This window comes from Mesoplodon bidens, assembly GCF_964165515.1.
Source record: "Mesoplodon bidens genome assembly, chromosome: 3".
NCBI classification, from domain to species: domain Eukaryota; kingdom Metazoa; phylum Chordata; class Mammalia; order Artiodactyla; family Ziphiidae; genus Mesoplodon; species Mesoplodon bidens.
The window spans coordinates 58,735,444-58,757,444 of record NC_138178.1 but is presented as its reverse complement, the minus strand read 5'-3'; the positions used below and the strand labels follow the sequence as shown (position 1 = coordinate 58,757,444).

Here is a 22,001-nt window from a genome sequence, read left to right as displayed (position 1 = left end):
TAGGGCAGAGTTCAAGAGATGGTTCTAGAAAACCTCCCAGCACTTGAGGAGATCGAGATGAGGTGTGCTGTTTTCCACCCTAATCCAGACTACATTATTAATCAGTGTAAAAATAAGCCCTCTAGATGCAACCAAAATCAAATGTCCTTTTTAATCTAATAATTTCCTGCTATAAATCATAAGCTAAATATTCTTAAACATCTCCATGTACTTTCTCACCCAGTCAAGCCTGTTGTTTTACAATAAGCAAAGATGCTCTATGTACTGGAATACCACAGAATGCCATAGGATAAAAGAAGTTTTAGTCACAGAATAAAAAGTAAAGGTCACCACCCATTATTTGCATTGCATTAAGCACTCATAAATCCATTACTTAAGGCCATCTAGAATGAGTAGATTTGTACTGCTGTTTTCAAGGTCTGTGAATCACACAGTCATCAGTAAAGGACAAGGACAGAATACAGAAAAGGTCTTATAACCTTTTCTCTCTTTTTATTTACCAACTGGCAAGGTTGGTGGGAGGGAGGATGAGTTCTGTTCTTGACAACATTTCCCCCCACTCCACCCACAGAAAATTAAGCCTGAGGTGCTAACTAAAATTATTCCACTGTCTTTTTAAGTAATGAACTCATTAATTCTCATGGATATTGATTAGTGGAGAGAAATACATTACATCCCAATTAATGGGACCGTCTTAGAAAAAGGGCAAATATTGCATAAAGTTAATTTGATTTTATAAAAGATTTTATTAATGAAATGGCTTTATATGAAGTTTGAAACAATCTAGTACATTAACAAAAGTCAATATAGAAAGCAGGCCTGGTTGTTAATGCTATATTACTTTGAAAAAATAAAAAGCTACTGGTAAAAAATAGGCAAAGGAAAGGATGGCTCTCACTATAAAGAAAAATTTCTGCCTTAATGCAAAATAGTTTAAAAATTAAAGGATGAGTGCTGTGCTGAAACATTAAAATAAAACTGAGAAACTTTATTCCTGTGGGATCTGGTTCCCTGGAAGGAGAAAGACATCATGCAGTAACCTGGTTCTTGTGGCCTGGCTCTTCATGCAGTAAATATTCCTTATATAACCTTAAATTTTTTAGCTAAAATCCGTTTTTAGATTTCACTTGGGTGACACTATTTGTTTCTTCATATATGTAATATCAAGCATCTGCTAATGTGTTTTTTAAAAACCATAAAAACAATTTTAAGGGAGTATCAGGTGCCATAAATCAACATAAAATTAGCAAACACATATAAAAACACATCACTTACCCGGAGCAGTGAACTGTTTAACATTGGTGAATCTAGACTTATCAGCCACACTAGCCATAAAGCAGCCCTTTGGCACGGTCCAGTCATTGGGCTTGCTATTTTTGTCCCTGTCTTCTGCTGTTTCATATACCTCTATGTGAGGGGGTTTCTCAGTTAGATTCTTGCTGTAATGACTTAACCCATACTGTGCAATCTGGATTGGGTAGAAATAGCCTTGAGGTCCCCATTGTGTAGATAGAGGTACACCTATAAAACAGAGAAACAAAATAAATAACTATCTCCAGACATTCATAATCCTATTCTGAATACCACTCTTCACTGTTTCACTTCTGGGGGAGTTATAGGGTTATCAGCAACTTTTAAGCTTCCTTATTACACTGTTTTCATAATTACTAAAAACAAGTACCAAATTAATCAGAAATGAAAAACAGAACTAAATGCTCATTCACTCTCATTCATTATTTGTTGACAGATAGCAATGCAATGTTGTAGATCATCCTTTGAAGGACTAATTTTTAATGTGTGCTACTTTTGCTCATAGCTACAGATGTAATTTCATAATTCTGTTTCATACATTCAAGTTTTACACAATTTAAATACATATAGTTAATGTTACCAGCTTTATTCTAGAATATTAAACCTGAAATTTTCTTAACATCTGTACTTAACAGTCAAGTTAATTACATACTAATCTTTCCCTCCGGTGTCAAGATGTGGTCTAGTAACTTTATCATCTGACGGTTAAAAGTATTTGCTTAAGAAGCCAGCTATGGGGGGCTTCCCTGGTGGCATAGTGGTTGAGAGTCTGCCTGCCAATGCAGGGGACACGGGTTCGAGCCCTGGTCTGGGAGGATCCCACATGCTGCGGAGCAACTGGGCCTATGAGCCACAACTACTGAGCCTGCGCGTCTGGAGCCTGTGCTCCGCAACAAGAGAGGCCGCGATAGTGAGAGGCCTGCGCACTGCGATGAAGAGTGGCCCCTGCTCACTGCAACTGGAGAAAGCCCTCGCACAGAAACGAAGACCCAACACAGCCAAAAATAAATAAATAAATTTATTTTTTAAAAAAAGCCAGTTATGATTAGGCAACTTAAAGTATAAACACAGTTTGCAATTCTTTTTCATATCCTTCACATCAAAATGTAATTCTTGAGAACAAAGAGTGCTTTTTTTAAAGAATGAATTAAAGTTGTATATTTAACCATAGATTCTTCATAAATTCATTAATGGATTACCTCTTGTAAAGTTCTAAGCAAAACTTTTAAATGTTTGGTATTAGTGTTTATTTTAGTAATTTTCTACATGGGAAATACAATAATACCACACTGTACAGAACAGTGTATTATTGCATCATGGTGTATGTGTTGAGAGATAAACTCCTATTTATAGTCCTAAAATAAATTAACAAGCAACAGATGGGCATGGCAGAAACTGGGAACCTACAAAACTATATGTGTTTTGATGTAGTTTCAAAATAGTTTAAGGAATTAGAGACCATACGGGCTAAGAAACCTAGGCTACAGATAAGCTTTTTAACTTCAATATTCTTTCTCCAAGGGTAGATCTTTTTTTTCAAAATTCAAACAATTATTTTCACTTAATAAAAGCAAGGTTTATACTATCTCATTTGATGGGTAATAACTACAATAATGTGCAATTGGCCTAAGAAGTGATAGACTGATCAATGGAACAGAATAGTAGGCCAGAAACATACTCTAGTAAAGATTTAGAAACATACTCTAGTTTCAAAATATTTTAGTATAACGATAAAGATTGAATCATTGATCAGCAGGGAAAAGAGGAGATTATTCAATAAACGTTAAGGGAAAAAAAATCTAAAATTAGGCCCTGACCTTGTACCATTTGTCAAAATATAGATCAGTTTAGCCGGACTAAAAAGTTAAATGTAAAAAAAACCCATAAAACTATTAGAGAAAATACAGATGAACAGCTGATCATGGCATGGCAAATGATTTTCTAAGCATAAAAGGAAGAATTAAAAAAAAAAAACCCTAAGTTTAGTAAATAGAACTAAAAATTTCTAAAACTAACACATCATAAATAAAATGAAAGGACAGCCAAATTAAAGGAAATATCTTTAACAAATGCAATAAGGTGCTACCACCCTTGCTATATATATAAAAAGTCTCACAAATATATTTTTCTAAAAAACAACATTAATCACATTGAAAAAGGGGGAAAGAACATCAAGCCCATTCTATAATGGTTAAAAGCATATGAAAAAGATATCTGACCTCACTAATTGCTAAAGAAAGAAAATTATAAGATCCCTTTGTAAACAACAGATTAAAAAATAAACTTTCATGATGGCAGGAGTTGGGTGACAGGAGCACCCTTATACTCTGCTATTGGAAGCATGAATAGGGTCAACCTTCTTGGAAAGTAGTTTGGTAAAATAGATTAACTGATACTATTTGACATGGCAATTTATTTCCTAGGGAACTACTCTGAGAATACAATTAAAACAGCAAATGATTAACTATGAATATCTATACCATTATGTATAATGGCAAAAAAGTGGAAATGACCTAAATGTCCAACTAAAGAGAAAGGTTCCATACATTATTATGGCATGTCCTTATTACGAATACTAGTGATTAAAATATTCAATAACAAGAGGAAATAATCATAACATGTTGAATGAAAAAAGAATACAAAATTGACTATACAGCATGATTCTAATTTGTTTAAAAATGTATATCTACAAAAACAACAAAAAGATTGGAAAAGACATCAAAAGATTAACAGTGGTTATGGTTGCTTTTTACTTTTTCTTTAGCATCTAAGCACCTATTAAGCTTATACACTTCTAAAAATTACTGGAAAAAAAAAAAGGTTTGGCGATGGATATCTTCCAAGCCTCTAAAAAACTACTACCCTCCTGAACACTGCACAATAAATATCATTATAACTATGTTAAAACATATACCTAGGTATAAAGACCCTTTGAGAATATACAAAAATGGTAATAATCATCTTGAATGGTAAGAATATAAGTGAATTTGCCCCCTTCCTTCTTCTAAACATTCAGTAAAGATATTATAAAAATTAAAATATTAAGGTATTAAAATCACTTTCTATAACAAAATGAGAAAAATGAAATAAAACCCAAACTAAGCAATCTTAAAACACACTAAGTTCTTTCCTCTGATTAATGATATACTTTAAAGTCAAATTCAGTTTGGCTCTCTGATCAATCCTAGGTTTGAAATACAAATTCCAAAATGTATTAATTATACCCATAAGGAACCCCCAGGTTTTAAAGACAATGAAAGACAATATGTAATAGACTATAGGAGTTCATGAAGTTCAGAGAAAATGGTATTATGTATTATCTTGTTCTGAGAACTGTAAACCTCCATCCAGGGATGATACCTGGCTAATCTGGTAATAAGACTTGGTACATTGATGGGTCCACTGGATCGTCTGTCTCCCTTTCCCATCTCCTCTCATAGGATATGATAATAACCTATGACGATAGGTTATTAGGATAATAACCGTACAGGATAATAACTGCATATTTTAATGCAAAATTTCTGGAGATGCTGTGCCTTGACTTTACTGATGATAATTTTAGTTTCTGGGGCAGGTTAATGGCATAATCCTATTTAATCAGGTATGATCTTATTGTAGCCCTTAAATCACACCATCTAGAAAGTTCAGGTTTAACCTGTTCCTCCCTGCTAAGTCTGAGTGATGAAAGGTCTCTTGATAGTAAGCTATGTAAGTACTTGCTATATAATTAACACAGTCTCTTATTCCTCAACACAATCAGGACAGAAAAATGCAATGGAGTAGATGGATACCAACCTTCAACCCCACTTATGCACTTGACTCTGTCTCGGACTTCCACATTGTAGCCTTCAAAGGACATAAATACACCATCAGGGTGATAAGGGGCTCTCTGTGCATAGACTTTGGAATAGCTATGAGAGAATTCAAACCGATCATAGCCATCATACTGAACCACCTTTCCGTAAACGTCAAAATATTTCTCTACCCAGGTGAATGGAAGAAAGACTTCATTCCCCTCTCGTCTCCCTTTAATTGTGTGTTCATCATTTATGAGACAGTCAATTTCTTCATATTTGAGCCCTAACACCTTGCTTCCCCCATTGCTATTGAAGCCCCCAACAACAGGGGGTGCTTTCTGCTGTTCCTGAGGGAATGCCTCCTCAGAGTGCTTGGCCATGTGGTTCACATAGTTGTTGCTCTCAGATGCTGCTGCTCTTTTTTCTAACGCATCCACTCTGAAGCCACTACTCGAGTGCCGTGGAAACTGGATCGCTTTGTCGCTGGAACACTTATTCCACAAAAGTACTGTGACCAAAGTGAAGAGTGCGCAGATGACAATCAAAGTCTTATAGTTGACCCGAGCTGCCAAGCAACGCATATTCAGACCATACCTATGGAGGCAAGAAGAAAAATTCACACAAAGATGTACTTACTGACATTTCATAGGATAAGATTTACTTTTTTATACTGAACCACTACATTAGGGCAATTTTATTAACTGCACGTAATCTGATCAGATTTAAAATTACTAACTCAAACTTTTCAGCAGAGACAAAGAAAAGGCAAGAGGTGCTTCCCCCTCTTAAAATGCTCAGTTAGCATGATCCTCTAAAGCAAAGATGCCCAGTCTTTCTGTTTGTGCCTCCCTTGGATTCTTAATAATTTTTTCATGAAGCCCCTAGGTCAAAAAAAAATACCTATTGGGCTTCCCTGGTGGCGCAGTGGTTGAAAGTCTGCCAGCCGATGCAGGGGACATGGGTTCGTGCCCCGGTCCAGGAAGATCCCACATGCCGCGGAGCGGCTGGGCCCGTGAGCCATGGCCGCTGAGCCTGTGCGTCCGGAGCCTGTGCTCCGCAATGGGAGAGGCCGCAACAGTGGGAGGCCCATGTACCGCAAAAAAAAAAAAAAACACCAAAAAACCCCCTATTACTTCCATTTGTGAAGCAGTTGGGCTCAAACAACTTAATACATGTTTTTGTCAGTAGCTGTTTGAAAAAAATATAACAGGTCATGTCAAGGTAAACACTGACATCCATGTTGCCAAATCCAACAATGAATTTTTAGTGCTCACCCTATGTTGCTTCTCAGCAGCATGGAATAGTAAACGACTTTTTCCTTCCTGAAACACTTTCTTCCCAGGACTCCTGGGGCACCTTGCGTTCTTGCTTCTCCTTATACCCCAGCTGGATGCTCCTCCTACCTAGTCATCTCTGATCATTCCTTCTCATCTCTCTGAACCTGAATGCTGAAATGCCTTAGGGCCCCAGTCCTCAGACCTCTTCTTTATCTCTATTCACTCCCAGGTGATCTCACCCAATCTCATGGCTTTAAATACAATTTATATGTTGACTTTTCCCAAAATTCTATCTCCAAGCCAGACCTTTCTTCAGAACTGCAGGCACATATACCAATGTGCTAATCCAAGTATCAATAACTGACATCTTTATTTGAAGGTCAAATGGACTTCTGAAACATAACATTCAAAATTTAATCCCTAATCTTTCCCTTCAATCTGCTCCTCCTTTACTGCTCAGACCAGAAATATTGACTCCTTTCTTGTTCACCCCATATCCAACCAGTCAGGAAATCCTGCTGTCCCTACCTTCAAATTATACCCAGAATCTAATCACTTTTCACCAACTACACAAGTTACCAACACATCAGAGCCACTGCCATATTTCACTTGGAATGTTACAGTGATGTCTAACCTGCTCTCCCTGCTTTTACCCTTGCTCTACTATTCTACCCCAAAGTCTATTCTCAACATAGCAGTCAGAATGATGCTTTTAAATATAAGCCAGATCCTGTCTTTCCAGTCATGATGGGAGAAGAATTTGATGCTGTTGCCCCTACTGGCCATGTGGTGTACCAACCAGTTGTGATTGTACTGTAGGTAGTCCTGGAATGCCTGTTGCTGGGGTCACTGGGAAACATGGAAAATTATGGGTTAGTTACATGTGCAACATATGGAATATCTCTGCCCACTGACAGTAAAGAGAGTAGGCTTACTGCTGTTTGCTACAGTAGCTCTGTAATTTATTTTATGGTGTAAATCCAAAACTACTTATTTTATGGTTGTAATCCTTCTTCCCCCTTTTCCTCTCAATAAACCCTTCTGGCAGCAATGAGATTTAAAAAAATCAAACCGTAAAATGAAAACGTTTAATGAAAAATTACACAATGATTTTCTGTTTTTCAAGAAAGCTGATGGTGTTTTTCAATTAAAAGCTCATTTCTTTTAATTCCAAGAGGAGGTAAACCCTGAGTCCTTGCATGTCTGAAAGCAACTTTATTCTGTTCTCACCTTTGATTAATAGTTTGGCAGGATATAGAATCCTTGGGCTGCATGTTATTTTCTTTCTAAATGCTGTAGGCAATATTTTACTTTCTTAAAGCATTACGGGCTACTGATGAGAGGTTTGACTTCAGTCTGATACTTGCCATTTTGTACATGACTTCCCTCTGAATCTTGTGTTTACCCTAGGAATTCTGCAGTTTTGCGAGAAAGTTACCAGTATGATATTTGATTCACTACTTCAGCACTTGGTGTGCCCTTTCAACCTGAAACCTTGTGTTCTCTTATTCTTGTTTAACGGATGTAGTATCTTCTTGCAGCTCTGAGTATGTTAGGGTTCTGTTTTTGTAAAGTTCTCTCTGATTATCTCTGTTTTCTTTAGTGGTCATTTTTCTGGTTATTTTAGTCTCTTTCATGGTGTTAGCTTTCCTCACACTCCTGTGATCTCTGTTTACTCATTCATCTTTAGGCTTGAATGACTCATTAGCCAACACAGATTTCCTCTGTTATTGTGAAGATGGTCTGATTTTGGGCTAGATTGTTCTGAGAGGGGCTCTGTGTGGGTTGGGTACAGGCGGAGTGACAGTGTTCCTTTAGGGTGTGTGGGTGGGTAGCCAGCAGGCCCTCTAAATACCAGAATGAAGATGACTTTTTCTTTTGTCCTGGGGATATAACTCGTACTCTAGAAGCCTTAGCTTTTCCCAATTTCTCTAAAGAAAATCTGGCTGGTGTTTTGGCTGGGGTTCACAGCCAGCTATCTATAGTTCAAGTGCAGGGGTGAGAGAGATAAGGGGAAGGAAGGAGAGGGTACAGCCGTGCCTTCTAGTACTGGAACAGAGATCTGGAAATCTGTTTAATTATCACCCTATGGTAATCTTCCTATTTACTGTTATTGGCTTCTTCATTTCTTATTTCTCAGTGGAGCATCAGGAGGGAAGGGAGGCAAAGATATGGGTCTGGTACAACTTGGAAATCATACACAGATTGTAAGAGCTGGAATCCAATAATATATTTCATCATCTGCATTATTGCTATGAGAAAATGTGTCTAATGCTAAAAAAATAAGTGTGGTACAAGCAAACCTTCAGAAGTCATATATTTATAAATTGAGGATTTCCTTATATAGTAGCATGGGCAAACTGATAATACTAAGTGATGTTCTTTGTTTTAATTTTATTTATTTATTTTTATTTTTGGCTGCGTTGGGTCTTTGATGCTGCGTGCGGGCTTTTCTCTAGTTGTGGTGAGCAGAGGCTACTCTTCATTGCGGTGCGCGAGCTTCTCATTGGGTGGCTTCTCTTGTTGCAGAGCATAGGCTCTAGGCGTGCAGGCTTCAGTAGTTGTGGCGCTCGGGCTCAGTAGTTGTGGCTCGTGGGCTCTAGAGCATAGGCTCAGTAGTTGTGGCACACGGGCTTAGTTGCTCCGTGGCATGTGGGATCTTCCCGGACCAGGGCTCGAACCTGTGTCCCCTGCATTGGCAAGCAGACTCTTAACCACTGCACCACCAAGGAAGCCCCTAAGTGATGTTTAAACAAACAAACAAAAAAAGCCCTCCATTAAAAACATTTATGTGCTAACATTTGAATCATCCGTCAGCTATACTAACATTTAGACCAGTTAAAACAGAAATATAAAGCTTTTGTCCCACCTTTGAGACGTGCCCTTCCTCCATGACCCAAAAGAGAGTAAACCTGCTTATGGAACTAGTAGGCTACCATTATGATGAGGCATGTGATGGGAAAATAAAGAAAAGTCAAAATTAAAAACTTTCAATAACCTTTATGTCCAGATTTTGTATCTGATACCATTCCTTACTAAAAGCAATCAGGAAAAAAAATTATAAAAGCAATCAGGGCTTCTTAGAGAAATCAGTCTGAAAGGTCCCTTTTCCCATTAAGTCAAAGCTGTGAGAATTATGACTGACGTTGACTGAAACACACTGAATCAATAAAGATCCATGAGTCTATAATGATATTCAAAAAAGGAGATAGCCAGAAAAAATACTTAAATCATCTTCTGACGAAAATTGGTAACTAAATGAAATAATTTATTTATCTATCTTTGCAGGAGAACACACCAATAGCCCCAGATGACAAAAGAATTCTATTTTACAGAAAAAGCGTGGCTAATAATGTGGAAGAAAAAAATTAAAATCAGAAAATTAGTATTATGCAATTCCTCATGAAATTATTAATTTAGGCAAGTGTTATATTCAGGCATATGTTTGATAGGGATTTAGTGATTCATACTGTGCAAAGTAACACCCAATACATTATTTCCTAGTCACAAGGAGAAAAAGGTGAAACTCTACAATGAAGGGATCAGTCAGCACCCTAATTCAGTGATCAAATTCAGTCTCATTAATGATGACTCATGCAGATGTTGTGTCTCTTGATGAGTTAAAATAAAAAGTACATAACCTATTGTATATCCCAGCCAAAAATGTTTAACTTGGATCTCTCTGACCCTACGATTTAATTTCTAGTTAACAGGAAATACAAGGGAAAGAGGAACAAGTTAAGTGCAGATGCAACCAGTACATCAAGAAGGTGAGACACCCCGGAGGAGAGTTAGCCCCATCTCCTCAATAAATTAGTGGTATGAAAAGAAAAAGGAGACTGGGTTAGACTTTTTGAAAAGAGACTTAAGAAATATAACAACCAGATGTGAGACTTGGTCCTAAGCTGGGAAATCTGACTATGGCTTGGTAAGAAGGAAGGATGGAAGGACATATGGAGGTTGTTAACTGAAAAAAGGAGGTTACAGAACAGCACATATAGTATGATTTTCTAATTTTCCATGAATATGTTTAATGTGTTTTTAAACCATAAAAAAAGAAAATTAAGAAGGTCAAAGTCACTTTTGTTAAAATATTTAAAGAAAGAAATATAAATTTTCTTTTAAAATTTCTTTTAAAATTCTTAGTTTTCAAAATAGGCACTGACATTTTTTGGAGGGGAGGATGGAGAGAAAGAAAACTCTGAGTGTTGACATGCAGTACTAACTACCAAACAGGCTTATCTAAAGGTAAGTACAATAATTTTATTATGTTTCTCATATTATAGAAAACTGACTATAGAAACTTTCAAATTTTGAAAAGTAAATTGCATTGACATTTTGCTAAGTATAAATGATAGTAACTTTAAAAGCTAAAACCAGGGTTTTCTGCTGAGTGGTGATAAGCTTCCTACTCATTTTAAAGCTTTTGCTACATCCATGAACTAGATTAACCTTTCAAGTTAAAGTAAAAAAAAAAAAAAGTAAATAAATAAATTCAAAAACCTTGAAAGTTCATGTATTGCTGATCCTAAAGATTTATTTCATTAGAAACATAATCCAATAAAATTTAGTTTTAGTAACTTTAGAGATCTACAACAGGAAATAACATTCAGTAAACATCATAAAGAAACTGTGGAATAAGTTCTTTGCACAAACAGTTAAAATTAAGTAAAGCAAAATATAACTTAGTTTTCCTTTGGGAGAGCAAACTGTTCTCTTCTAAAATGATGTGCAATTCAAAGAAATTTTCCTGATACCTTACTTTTCAAATTCATTTTCCTGAGTAATTCAGTAAACATTAAAACTGTGGATATCACCATGAGTTTTTAAAATATGAAGTTAAGAAGTTAACAGTTAAGAACAACCTTCAAATAAATTTGTAATAGATTTCAGTGAAAGAAATTATTGGCTTTTTCCTTCCTCTGAATAATGTAGACCAATGCCTGCTTGCCCATTATTTTCTTTTTTATTTATATGTCCAACAATTTATATTCATATAATCCTTTGGTAGCAAGTAAATAGAAGGAATAGTAGTTGCTCAATAGAAAATCAAACTGACTGGTTCAATCAGTATCTATTCGGCAGCTAACATGTGGCAGGTAAGGCACAATCCCTGTCCCTAAAGGCCAGATTGGTAGGAAACACGGGCATAAGAAACAATAACACAATGATACACAAACTGTAAAAAAAAAAAAAAAAAGTTATGTAGAATGTGTTATGAAACACAGTAACGTTTTAAGTGAAAGCTTCCAGGTGGAATGAGTAGACTTACAGTCAAGCATGCTCCAAAATCAGGGTGTTTGCATTTGCCATTCCCTCCGCTTGGCAACTGTTTCCCCAGATATCCACTTGGCTTGCTCCCTTACTTCTTCAGGTCACTGCTTAAGGGTCAGTTTATTAGAGAGGACCTCTCTGACCACCCTATCCTAAATAGCAGTTCTCACCCCATCATTCTCTAGGTCCTTACTTGGCTTTATTTTTCTTCATAGCATTTATCACTACTTGGTATTATACATATTCAGATTATAAGCCCTCTCCAATCCACTAGAATGTAAATTCCACAAGGGTTGAGATTTTGCTTCTCCTGGTCATTGCTGCATCCCCAATGCCTAGAAATGTGCCTGGTTCAAGTAGGCATTCAATAAATATTTATTGAATGAACACTGTTAAACATGCAATTTTAAAAAATAACAGACATTTGAAATAGACAGTTTTGTTTCCTTCCCCATATTTGGGTATTCTGAAATCATAATCCAAATAAAAATGAACATAACTGACATAACAGAATACGGATTGTGATGCTGTATATTGGCCAACTCTTTAAAACGGATTTATAATTTAAGTACTGCTGTTAGTAATGTTCCATCTGTTTACTGCTTGATAGACCAAGATTTAAATTACACAGTCAAATGTTTAAGTATTCTGTGATAGCTCCAACTCAAAGGAGAACTGCTTAATACTTTTGGTGGTCAGGACTCTTCCAGTAATGCAAGCAAGTAGTATTCCCTAGCAACTACTGAAAATAAAGGACAAAACGAAAAGGTAATTCTGCTAGTCCATTAAAAAAAAAAAAAACAAAGTTAAAATAATCTTTGATACAAGTGGCTCACAATGCTTCAAATGAGATTATATTCCTAGGCAAACATCCCAAAGAAATTGAGCAGGGGGTTTATAGTATATTATATTATTCACATTTTAAGGATGAAGAGACCAAGGTATAATAGCCCACAAGAGATTCATTAAAACAGAGGACAAGGACAAAGCCAAGATAGCTGAGAATTTAAGATTAAAAATTATATTTGTATTTTACAGATGATGAAACTGAGGCTCTGTGATGTTAAGTAATTTACCCTAGGTCATGTGATTATTTGATGGTTCACTAGAGATCTGAACTCCAAACCCTGTGCTCTGACGTTCACAGGGTATCTTTGAGCTGATATATATTTTATTTCAGAAGCTGAATACCACCCTTTCCCAGAAGATACTCTAATTTATAGCAGGTTACCAGATTGTGAATTGAACTCAGACATTAACAGATCTTATTCTAGATAAAGCTGAATTTTGACCTTGAATCAACAGTTTACACAGGTAGAGTACAATTTTAGAAAAAGTTATCTAGTTATTTTAAAAACGTATTAGCATTTCTAAATGAAGCTACTGTTACTTTTGAATCTTCTTCAAATCTAACAGTATAATTACAAACCATGTTACCATCAGAAAAGAATAGAAAGGGAAGTCATAATTATGATATTTAGGTATACATAGCCCAGTAAAGCTACCTGGTCTGCAGGTAGATTAGAATAATTAAGCTCTTGAAAATAGGATTCCCATTGGCCCTACAAATCTAGCAACAGCTTACAAATTCATTACAACGCTTCATTCTGCCAATAATTATAATGATGTTCTGGGATAGCTTGTTGAAGCAAAACCTTTCTCCAGAGATAAAAATGGAGCTTAATAACAGTTTCATCAGTCCATGTTAATTTGAGGCTTTGAAAATAATGTACTGGTGTTCTAAAAACCCCACAGTGGCAGTATTTATAAGAGTAACTAACATTAGTATAAGGACTAATTACTAAACTAAAATTAGTAACTAACATTAGCTCAGGTACAAGAAAGTAGAAATCTTAAGATAAAAATTTTTTATTCCATGATTGCATTTTTATTAGCTGGGGGGCAGGGAGAAGAAACAAAGAAAAACCCGGAATATAAATGCTTTACGTTTTTTTTTCTACTTAGCTTAATTTCTGATAAGAACATAGAATCTTTGATATAGATTATTTGTAATAACTCTCAGAATGAAAATTACCCAAGACATCAAAGCTCAAATTTATCTGCTCGGTTACTCAACACAAATCTGCTTAGAAGCAACTTAAACCAATACTTCTGCTTTCCATTCTCTTATAAACATTTCCATTGTCATGAAAGGAAAAAACAAAACAAAAACAAAAAACTTCAAACTATAGAGATAAAGGAGAACCATGTATACAGCAGCAATTAACACATTATAAATCAACTATACTTCAATAAAAAAATTTTTTAAAAGGAGAACCATCTAATGAAGAATATATTAATTGTATTTAAAAAACTCAAATTAGAACTCAGGAGTTAGGGGAAGGTATACTTGTGGTTCTGTCTGTGCTCTATTTGCAAGGAGACCTGAGACCACCTGGTATCTTCTATTAGCCCAGAGTGTGGAAGTGCACATTTTTTTTCCAATATTTTTTCTTGGGTGGTAAAATGCAAGTAACATAAAATTTACTATCTTAACCATTTTTAAGTGTATAGTTATGTGGTATTACATACATTCACAATGTTGTGTGGCCATCACTACCATTCAACACCATAACTCTTCCCATCTTGTAAAACTGAAACTCATACCCATTAAACAATAACATTTCCCTATTCCTCTCTCCCCACCAGCCCCTGGCAACCACACTTTCTGCATCTATGATTTTGACTAGTCTAAGTATCTCATATAAGTGGAATCATATAGTATTTGTCTTTTTTGTGCCTGACTTATTTCACTTAGAATAATGAACCCAAGTTTCATCCATGTTGTAGCATATGTCAAATTTCCTTCCTTTTTAAGGCCGAATAATATTTCATTATAGGTATATACCACATTTCGCTTATTCATTCATCAGTTGATGGGCACTTTGGTTGCTGCTGTGAATAATGCTACTATGAACATGGGTGTAGAAATATCTTTTTGAGACCCTGTTTTCAATTCTTTTGGACATAAATCCCAAAATGGAATTGCTGGATCATATGGAAAGTCCATTTTTAAGTTTTTCAGGAATCTCCATACTGTTTTCCACAGAGACTGTAACATATTAACATCCTCACCAAAAGTGCACAGGGTTCCAATTTCTCCACATCTTCGCCAACACTTGTTATTTTTTATTTTATTTTTTAAAATAAAACCATCCTAATGTATCTCATTGTAGTTTTGATTTGCATTTCCCTAATGATTAGTGATGCTGGGCATCTTTTCATGTGCTTATTGGCTATTTGTATATCTTCTTTGAAGAAATGTTTATTCAAGTCCCTTGCCCATCTTTGGCTTTTTTTTTTTTAAGCTGGGCTGCGCTGGCGTGCAGGATTCTAATTCCCCGACCAGGGATCGGACCCATACCCCCTGCAGTGGAAGCCAGCACAGAGCCTTAGCCACCAGGGACCACTACGAAGTCCCCCATTTTCGAATTTTTTTTTTTATTGTTGAGTTTTAGGAGTTCTCTATATATTCTGGATTTTAATCCCTTATCAGATATATGATTTGCAAATATTTTCTCTTATTCACCTCAGTCTACTGTCTTCTAAACTCATTTTCCATGTCTTAATCCAAAGACTCCACAATTTTTTAAATTTCCAAGCATAAAAACCAATTTCTAAAATTTCCTTGTTATTAAAGTAACCTGTGATATCAAGAGTATGCTTTTGCCTCGTATTGAGTGCTACCTTCCTCTCTTTTAGTGGCTGCAATGTATTAACTCTGATTCCATCCCTGGGTACTTCCTATAAACCAGCAGCTGATTCCACAGCTTGACAAAAGTAGGGTTTGATTTTTCAGCAAGAATACTTTATGGTAGAGGTGTGAACTTTCATCAGGAAATATATGTCTGCTAGTCTCTCTTTTTTTTTTTTTTCTGTTAGGATTAATCTGTATGTTCAGGTGTTGTCAGCCTGATCTAGTCATTATAAAGTTCTGCATTAGCAGTCCATCAAATGGTTTTAGCAACCACTGATAATTCTTTCATTAGGGGGACTGCAAAATGGTGATATTATAATTCTATCAGCCTTTCTTAATGTAGTAGCTGAAATATTTCTGAATCTTGCCCTTAGCAGCTATTTGGTTATCCCTATACAGTTTGTACAGGAAAGCCAGAATTAATGCTTGAATCTTTCCTTTACCAATTTTTGAAATAATGAATTGACTCCCTAATAACCTCCAAAAATAAACAATGACTTTTTAAAAGTAACATCTGAATTCATTAATTTTAAACATACTTGATGTGTTTCAATCCACCACAGTTACTACTTTTTCTTTTTTTTTTTTAACATCTTTATTGGAGTATAATTGTTTTACAATGGTGTGTTAGTTTCTGCTTTATAACAAAGTGAATCAGTTATACATATATACATGTTCCCATATCTCTTCCCTCTTGCGTCTCCCTGCCTCCCACCCTCCCTATCCCACCCCTCTAGGTGGTCACAAAGCACCAATCTGATCTCCCTGTGCTATGCGGCTGCTTCCCACTAGCTATCTATTTTACGTTTGGTAGTGTATATATGTCCATGCCACTCTCTCACTTTGTCACAGCTTACCCTTCCCCCTCCCCATATCCTCAAATCCATTCTCTACTAGGTCTGTGTCTTTATTCCCATCTTATCCCTAGGTTCTTCATGACCTTTTTTTTTTTCTTCGATTCCATATATATGTGTTAGCACACGGTATTTGTTTTTCTCTTTCTGACTTACTTCACTCTGTATGACAGACTCTAGGTCCATCCACCTCACTACAACTAGCTCAATTTCGTTTCTTTTTATGTCTGAGTAATATTCCATTGTATATATGTGCCACATCTTCTATATTCATTCATCTGATGATGCACACTTAGGTTGCTTCCATGTCCTGGCTACTGTAAATAGAGCTGCAATGAACATTGTGGTACAAGCAGCTCATGCAGCTCAATAACAAAAAAAACACAAAACCCAATCCAAAAATGGGCAGAAGACCTAAATAGACATTTCTCCAAAGAAGATATACAGATTGCCAACAAACACATGAAAGAATGCTCAACATCATTAATCATTAGAGAAATGCAAATCAAAACTACAATGAGGTATCACCTCACACCAGTTAGAATGGCCATTATCAAAATATCTACAAACAATAAATGCTGGAGAGGGTGTGGAGAAAAGGAAACCCTCCTGCACTGTTGGTGGGAATGTAAATTGATAGAGCCACTATGGAGAACAGTATGGAGGTTCCTTAAAAAACTAAAAATAGAAATACCATACGACCCAGCAATCCCACTACTGGGTATATACCCTGAGTTACTACTTCTTGATGCTCAGATTATCCCATCTTTAGCCAGTGCAAATCTCTTCAAGTTGATTCCTAAGTCCTTTTGACACAACCCAAGTAGTTTCTGAGAGCTTTTTTCTATGAAAAGGTATCCCAGGTTCATCACGTACACTTTCTACCAAAGACCTGAAACAGCCATTCTTCAAAGAGCTCTAGTTGCTTTCAGTGGGAATATCTAGGTTATTTCTAATAGAAATTTCTTGAGATTTCTATATTTCAGGTATATGAACATGCCTCTTCTATGTTTAAGTGCTGGTGTACTATTTTTAGATATTTTAGTGGTGACTAGAGGTCGGTTTAGAAGGAGTCAGATGTATCCAGCCTGCTATCTGAATCAGTATGGATTAGGTTCTGCTGCTAGTAACAGACACCAGAAACAAACCCTTATATGTTCCACCCATTGATATTTTTCACTTATGCAAAAGAAACCCAGAATTAGGCAGTCTAGAGCTAATATACAGCTACATGGTCAAGGACCTGGGCACTCTCTATCTTTCTACATCACACTATGGCCCAGAAAGTTACTGAAGCTTCAGCCATCATGTCTGTGTTGTAGTTCAGAAAGAAGAGGAAAGACAGAAGGGCAAACGAGCATACCTCTCAGTCGAATGTCTTATCCATATCCACTGTAGTACGTACTCCATAAATATTAAATTGGAATGTGTGTTAGTCACGCAGGAGGTCTGTATCTAGTCACAGTGTTTATAGCCATGTACATTTTCAAACTAACCTAGTCTTCCCATAGTCCAGAGTTTGTGCTGAAAATCATTACCAGCACTCCATGAGTAGGTCAACTCTGCTATCTTCATCTATCTCAAACCTTCAGGAGACATATTTAGGTTAGCAACAACAACAAGAAGTCACATTTGAGTGATAAAGGAAGTTATTCTTTTTTTGAGGGTGTAGGGGAAAGACTACAGGGAAAGGAAATATTTAGTGTCTTACCATCTGCCAGGTGCTATACATACATTCAGTTACTGAAATCAAACCCTAAGAAGGAGCTCTTGTTATCACTACCATACAGTTGAGGAAACAGTGCTGAAGAAAATTTAACTCTGCTGAAGAAAAATTGTTAGCAACCACATAATGGGATTTAAACCTAGATTTATCTGGCTTCCAAGTGTAGGTTCTTTATATCAGACCACAACAGCATATTATCTGGCCCCAAATCACTATTTATTTTCTCACCAACTAGGTAAGAGCAGAATGAGTTGCCCTTGGTTTGTGCAGACATTTTAAACTACTAGCATTATGCAGCAGCTTCTGAAACTAAAATTTGTTTCTGAAAAGAGCTTCCAAATGTATTCAGCTTAATTCTCTCTAGTACTGAAAGCAGTAATATAAAGAACTAGGATAGGAATGTTTTTTAAAGAGCAGAGAGCAGCTTTGTATCCAGAAAAGCTGAACAGCTACAGCATAGCTAAAATGTTCTTTGAAGTATTATACAGTACTTAACTAAAAAAGCTCTCTGCTTCTTCTAAGCAAGTGTCAAACTAAGCATATGCTATGTAAATATATCAGTTCAGAAAGGAATCCCAGGCTGCTTCAGCTGTGTAAGATTTCTCCCCTCATTAAGAAAGCCAAGAGAAAGAAAAACTAATGATGTGTTTACTCTTCATGGCTCATGCATAGGAGGACTTTACAGCACAAATTGGTAGAACTATCCTAAGAGGTTCTACAGAATAGCTGCTGATAAAAAGTTTTTATCAAGATTGGTGCAGTCCTGCAAAACAGGAATGACAGAAGGGGAAAGGTTCATCAAGTTGCTTGCTTACAGTAATTTTAAACACTCATAGGGCATAAAGATAAGAGTTCTGGCCATGCAGAAGAAGCTGTATGTGGAAGAAATCAGTGCCCAAGCTGATTTTCAAATATGAGTAATTACTGGGCTGATTGTTGACACAGAAGTAGTAGAATGCAGTTTTGAGCTACTGCACAAAGCAATGCAGAAGGCATCACATTGGAAAAAATGATTGGAGAACGTGCTAACAGGAATCATGTGAGAACAATCTGTCAGGTTGTTAGACTATATGGTGAAATTCTATTTGCTAGTCAACTTAGTGTTTTTCTAATGTTTATGATAAAAAGAAAAATCTAATACCAGCCCACTGACATTGTATAATCTTTTGCAATTAAAAGAAAAAACATGGTAAGGTTAGCTCCCACATTTTAAATTCTCTTAATAAATAACAGAATAGCTGGGCAGGAGACAAGGAAAGGGGGACCTTTATAAAAAGGGAAGGAGAACATACAAACTACTATATATAAAATAAATGAACAACGAAGTCCTACTGTATAGCACAGGGAAATATATTCAATATCCTGTAATAAACCATAATGGAAAAGAATCTATACATATGTATAAGTGAATCACCTTGCTGTACACCAGAAACACAACATTGTAAATCAACTATACTTTAATTTAAAAAGTAGGGGGGCAGGGAAAGCAAGAGACTAGCAGTTTTGAGTCTTATTAATATAATCACATTTGATTCTCATTAACTACAAAGTGAGTATTATCTCCATTTTCCAGAAGGAAACTGTAAGGAGTCAAATGTTGACTCAACCACCATTGCCAGCTGCTTCACTTCTGTGAATTACAGTTTACTCACCAGTAAAATACGACTAGTACTATATACCTCATAGGTACATCATATGGTGATCTTTAGGACTAAATGAGATAATGTATATACTTAAAAATGTGGAAATGTTAGCCCCATTTTTCTTGCAGAGATGTTACTAATTTGCTCAAAGTCACGAAGTGTTAGAAGTCTAATAAGAGATAAAACTGGAGATTGAAACCAGATTAAATGACTAGAACCCAATTTTTAAACTCTTAGTCCAGTGTTTGCCATCACACTAAATTTTCATTGTACGCCACTTTGTATTATTTATCTTTCTACTACTACAGCATGCTAAATTAAACAACAAAAAAGTATGTCCCAAATGTCACATACTACCCTCCAAATTTTCATTGAAAATAGTCAACAAGTTTCTTCATTCCTAATTGCTAATAGAGGGCTCATATTTTAGATTATTTAAGACTAAGGAATCCATGAACTAGTCACTCAACAGAATGCCATGTCCTCAAGATAATGCCATATTAACCCAGATATTCTAAAACTAAAAAGGTTATAAACATGAATGTATAGCAGTTTATTCACAATAATCCCAAACTGGAAACAAATCAAATGTTCATCAACTGATGACTGGGCAAATAAACTGTGGGTCATCTATACAATGGAATACAACTCAGCAATAAACTGATACCTGATATCAGCAGCAACATGGATAAACCTTAAAAGCATTTGCTAAGAGTAAGAAGCCAGACACAAAAGGTTACTTATCCACTTATGATTCAATTTATATGACATTCTGGAAAAAACAGTTATAGGGATAAAAGATCAGTAGTGGCAGAAAGGGAATGACTATAAAGGGGCATGAGGGACTTTTGGGGGGTAATGGAAATGTTCTAGATTTTGATTGTTATATATACATGAGTATATACATCTGTCAACTCATCTAACTGTACACTTTAAAAGGGGTGCATTTTAGGGACTTCCCTGGTGGTCCAGTGGGTAAGACTCTGCGCTCCCAATGCAGGGGGCCCGGGTTCGACCCCTGGTCAGGGAACGAGATCCCACATGCGTGCTACAACTAAGAGTCCGCACACTGCATGCCGCAACTAAGAAGCATGCGGAGCAGCCACAGATAGATAAATAATAAATAAATAAATAAATAAATAAATAAATAAATATTTTAAAGGGGTGCATTTTATTGTATGTAAATTATACCTCAATAAGTCTGACTTTTAAAACAACTTGTAAAAGTTGTTTAGTCAAGAATAAATGCATTGCCATTGGTTTTTTTGAGCAATAAATGTTATGAAAGTATAGAAGAAACTAATAAAATAGGTCAAATAAGCAAAAAGAGATAGTATATTTTGGAAAAATTCTGAAATTTTGAGCCTGATAGGCCTAAATTTGAATACTGGTAAGCTAGACAATGCTGGACTAGTTAGGTAAGCTTTCCAAATCTCAATTTTCTCATCTGTAAAGCTGAGATAATACTTTCTACTTCATAAAGTAGTTGTAAGATTAATTGAACAATTTGGTTCCTACCACATAGTAGGCAAACAAAGGAAAATGTCTATGGATGAAGTGGTGTTTCTCTTTTTAAGTCAATAAAGAGTAATCTTCAGGGGGCTTCCCTGGTGGCGCAGTGGTTGAGAATCCGCCTGCAGATGCAGGGGACACGGGTTCGTGCCCCGGTCTGGGAAGATCCCACATGCCCCAGAGCGGCTGGGCCCGTGAGCCATGGCCACTGAGCCTGTGCGTCCGGAGCCTGTGCTCTGCAACGGGAGAGGCCACAACAGTGAGAGGCCCGCGTACCGCAAAAAAAAATAAATAATAATAATAAAAAAAATTTTTTTTAAAAAGAGTAATCTTCATCTCTCTATCTGTATCAGTCCATTTAATCACCACATATTTGTTAAATATCTATTATATCATATATTAACATTTTCTCAAATAAGCAACTCAAAAAAAGAGAAGTATATGTGTCCCCTGAAAAGAACACCTTCCTCTAAGCTTCTGTAATTTTTATCATCTCAGAAAAGTTGATAAGAACAGCAATCAAGAAACAGTACAGGGCTTCCCTGGTGGTGTGGTGGCTGTGAATCTGCCTGCCAATGCAGGGGACATGGGTTCGAGCCCTGGTCCAGGAAGATCCCACATGACGCAGAGCAACGAAGCCCGTGCGCCACAACTACTGAGCCTGTACTCTAGAGCCCGCGAGCCACAACTACTGAAGCCCGCATGCCACAACTACTGAAGCCCACATACCTAGAGCCTGTACTCTGCAACTAGAGAAGCCACCGCAATGAGAAACCCACACACTACAACGAGGAGTGGCCCCTGTTCTCCAAAACTGGAGAAGGCCCACACGCGCAGCAACGAAGACCCAGTGCAGCTATAAATGAATGAATGAATGAATGAATGAAACAATACAATCTGCCTTTCCACA

At 36.4% G+C, this 22,001-nt stretch overlaps 1 protein-coding gene across 1 annotated transcript in view; it reads right to left on the bottom strand.

Moving 5' to 3' along the window:
- Positions 1–22,001, bottom strand: part of GLCE (glucuronic acid epimerase) — a 118,007-nt gene that overhangs the window by 8,206 nt on the left and 87,800 nt on the right. The window contains exons 2-3 of the mRNA XM_081228779.1: positions 5,107–5,702; positions 1,276–1,521 (exon numbers count right to left, since the gene is read on the bottom strand). Of these exons, the coding sequence (XP_081084905.1) occupies positions 1,276–1,521; positions 5,107–5,689 (829 nt within the window). The 5' untranslated portion in view covers positions 5,690–5,702. The remainder of the gene's footprint in view (positions 1–1,275; positions 1,522–5,106; positions 5,703–22,001) is intronic.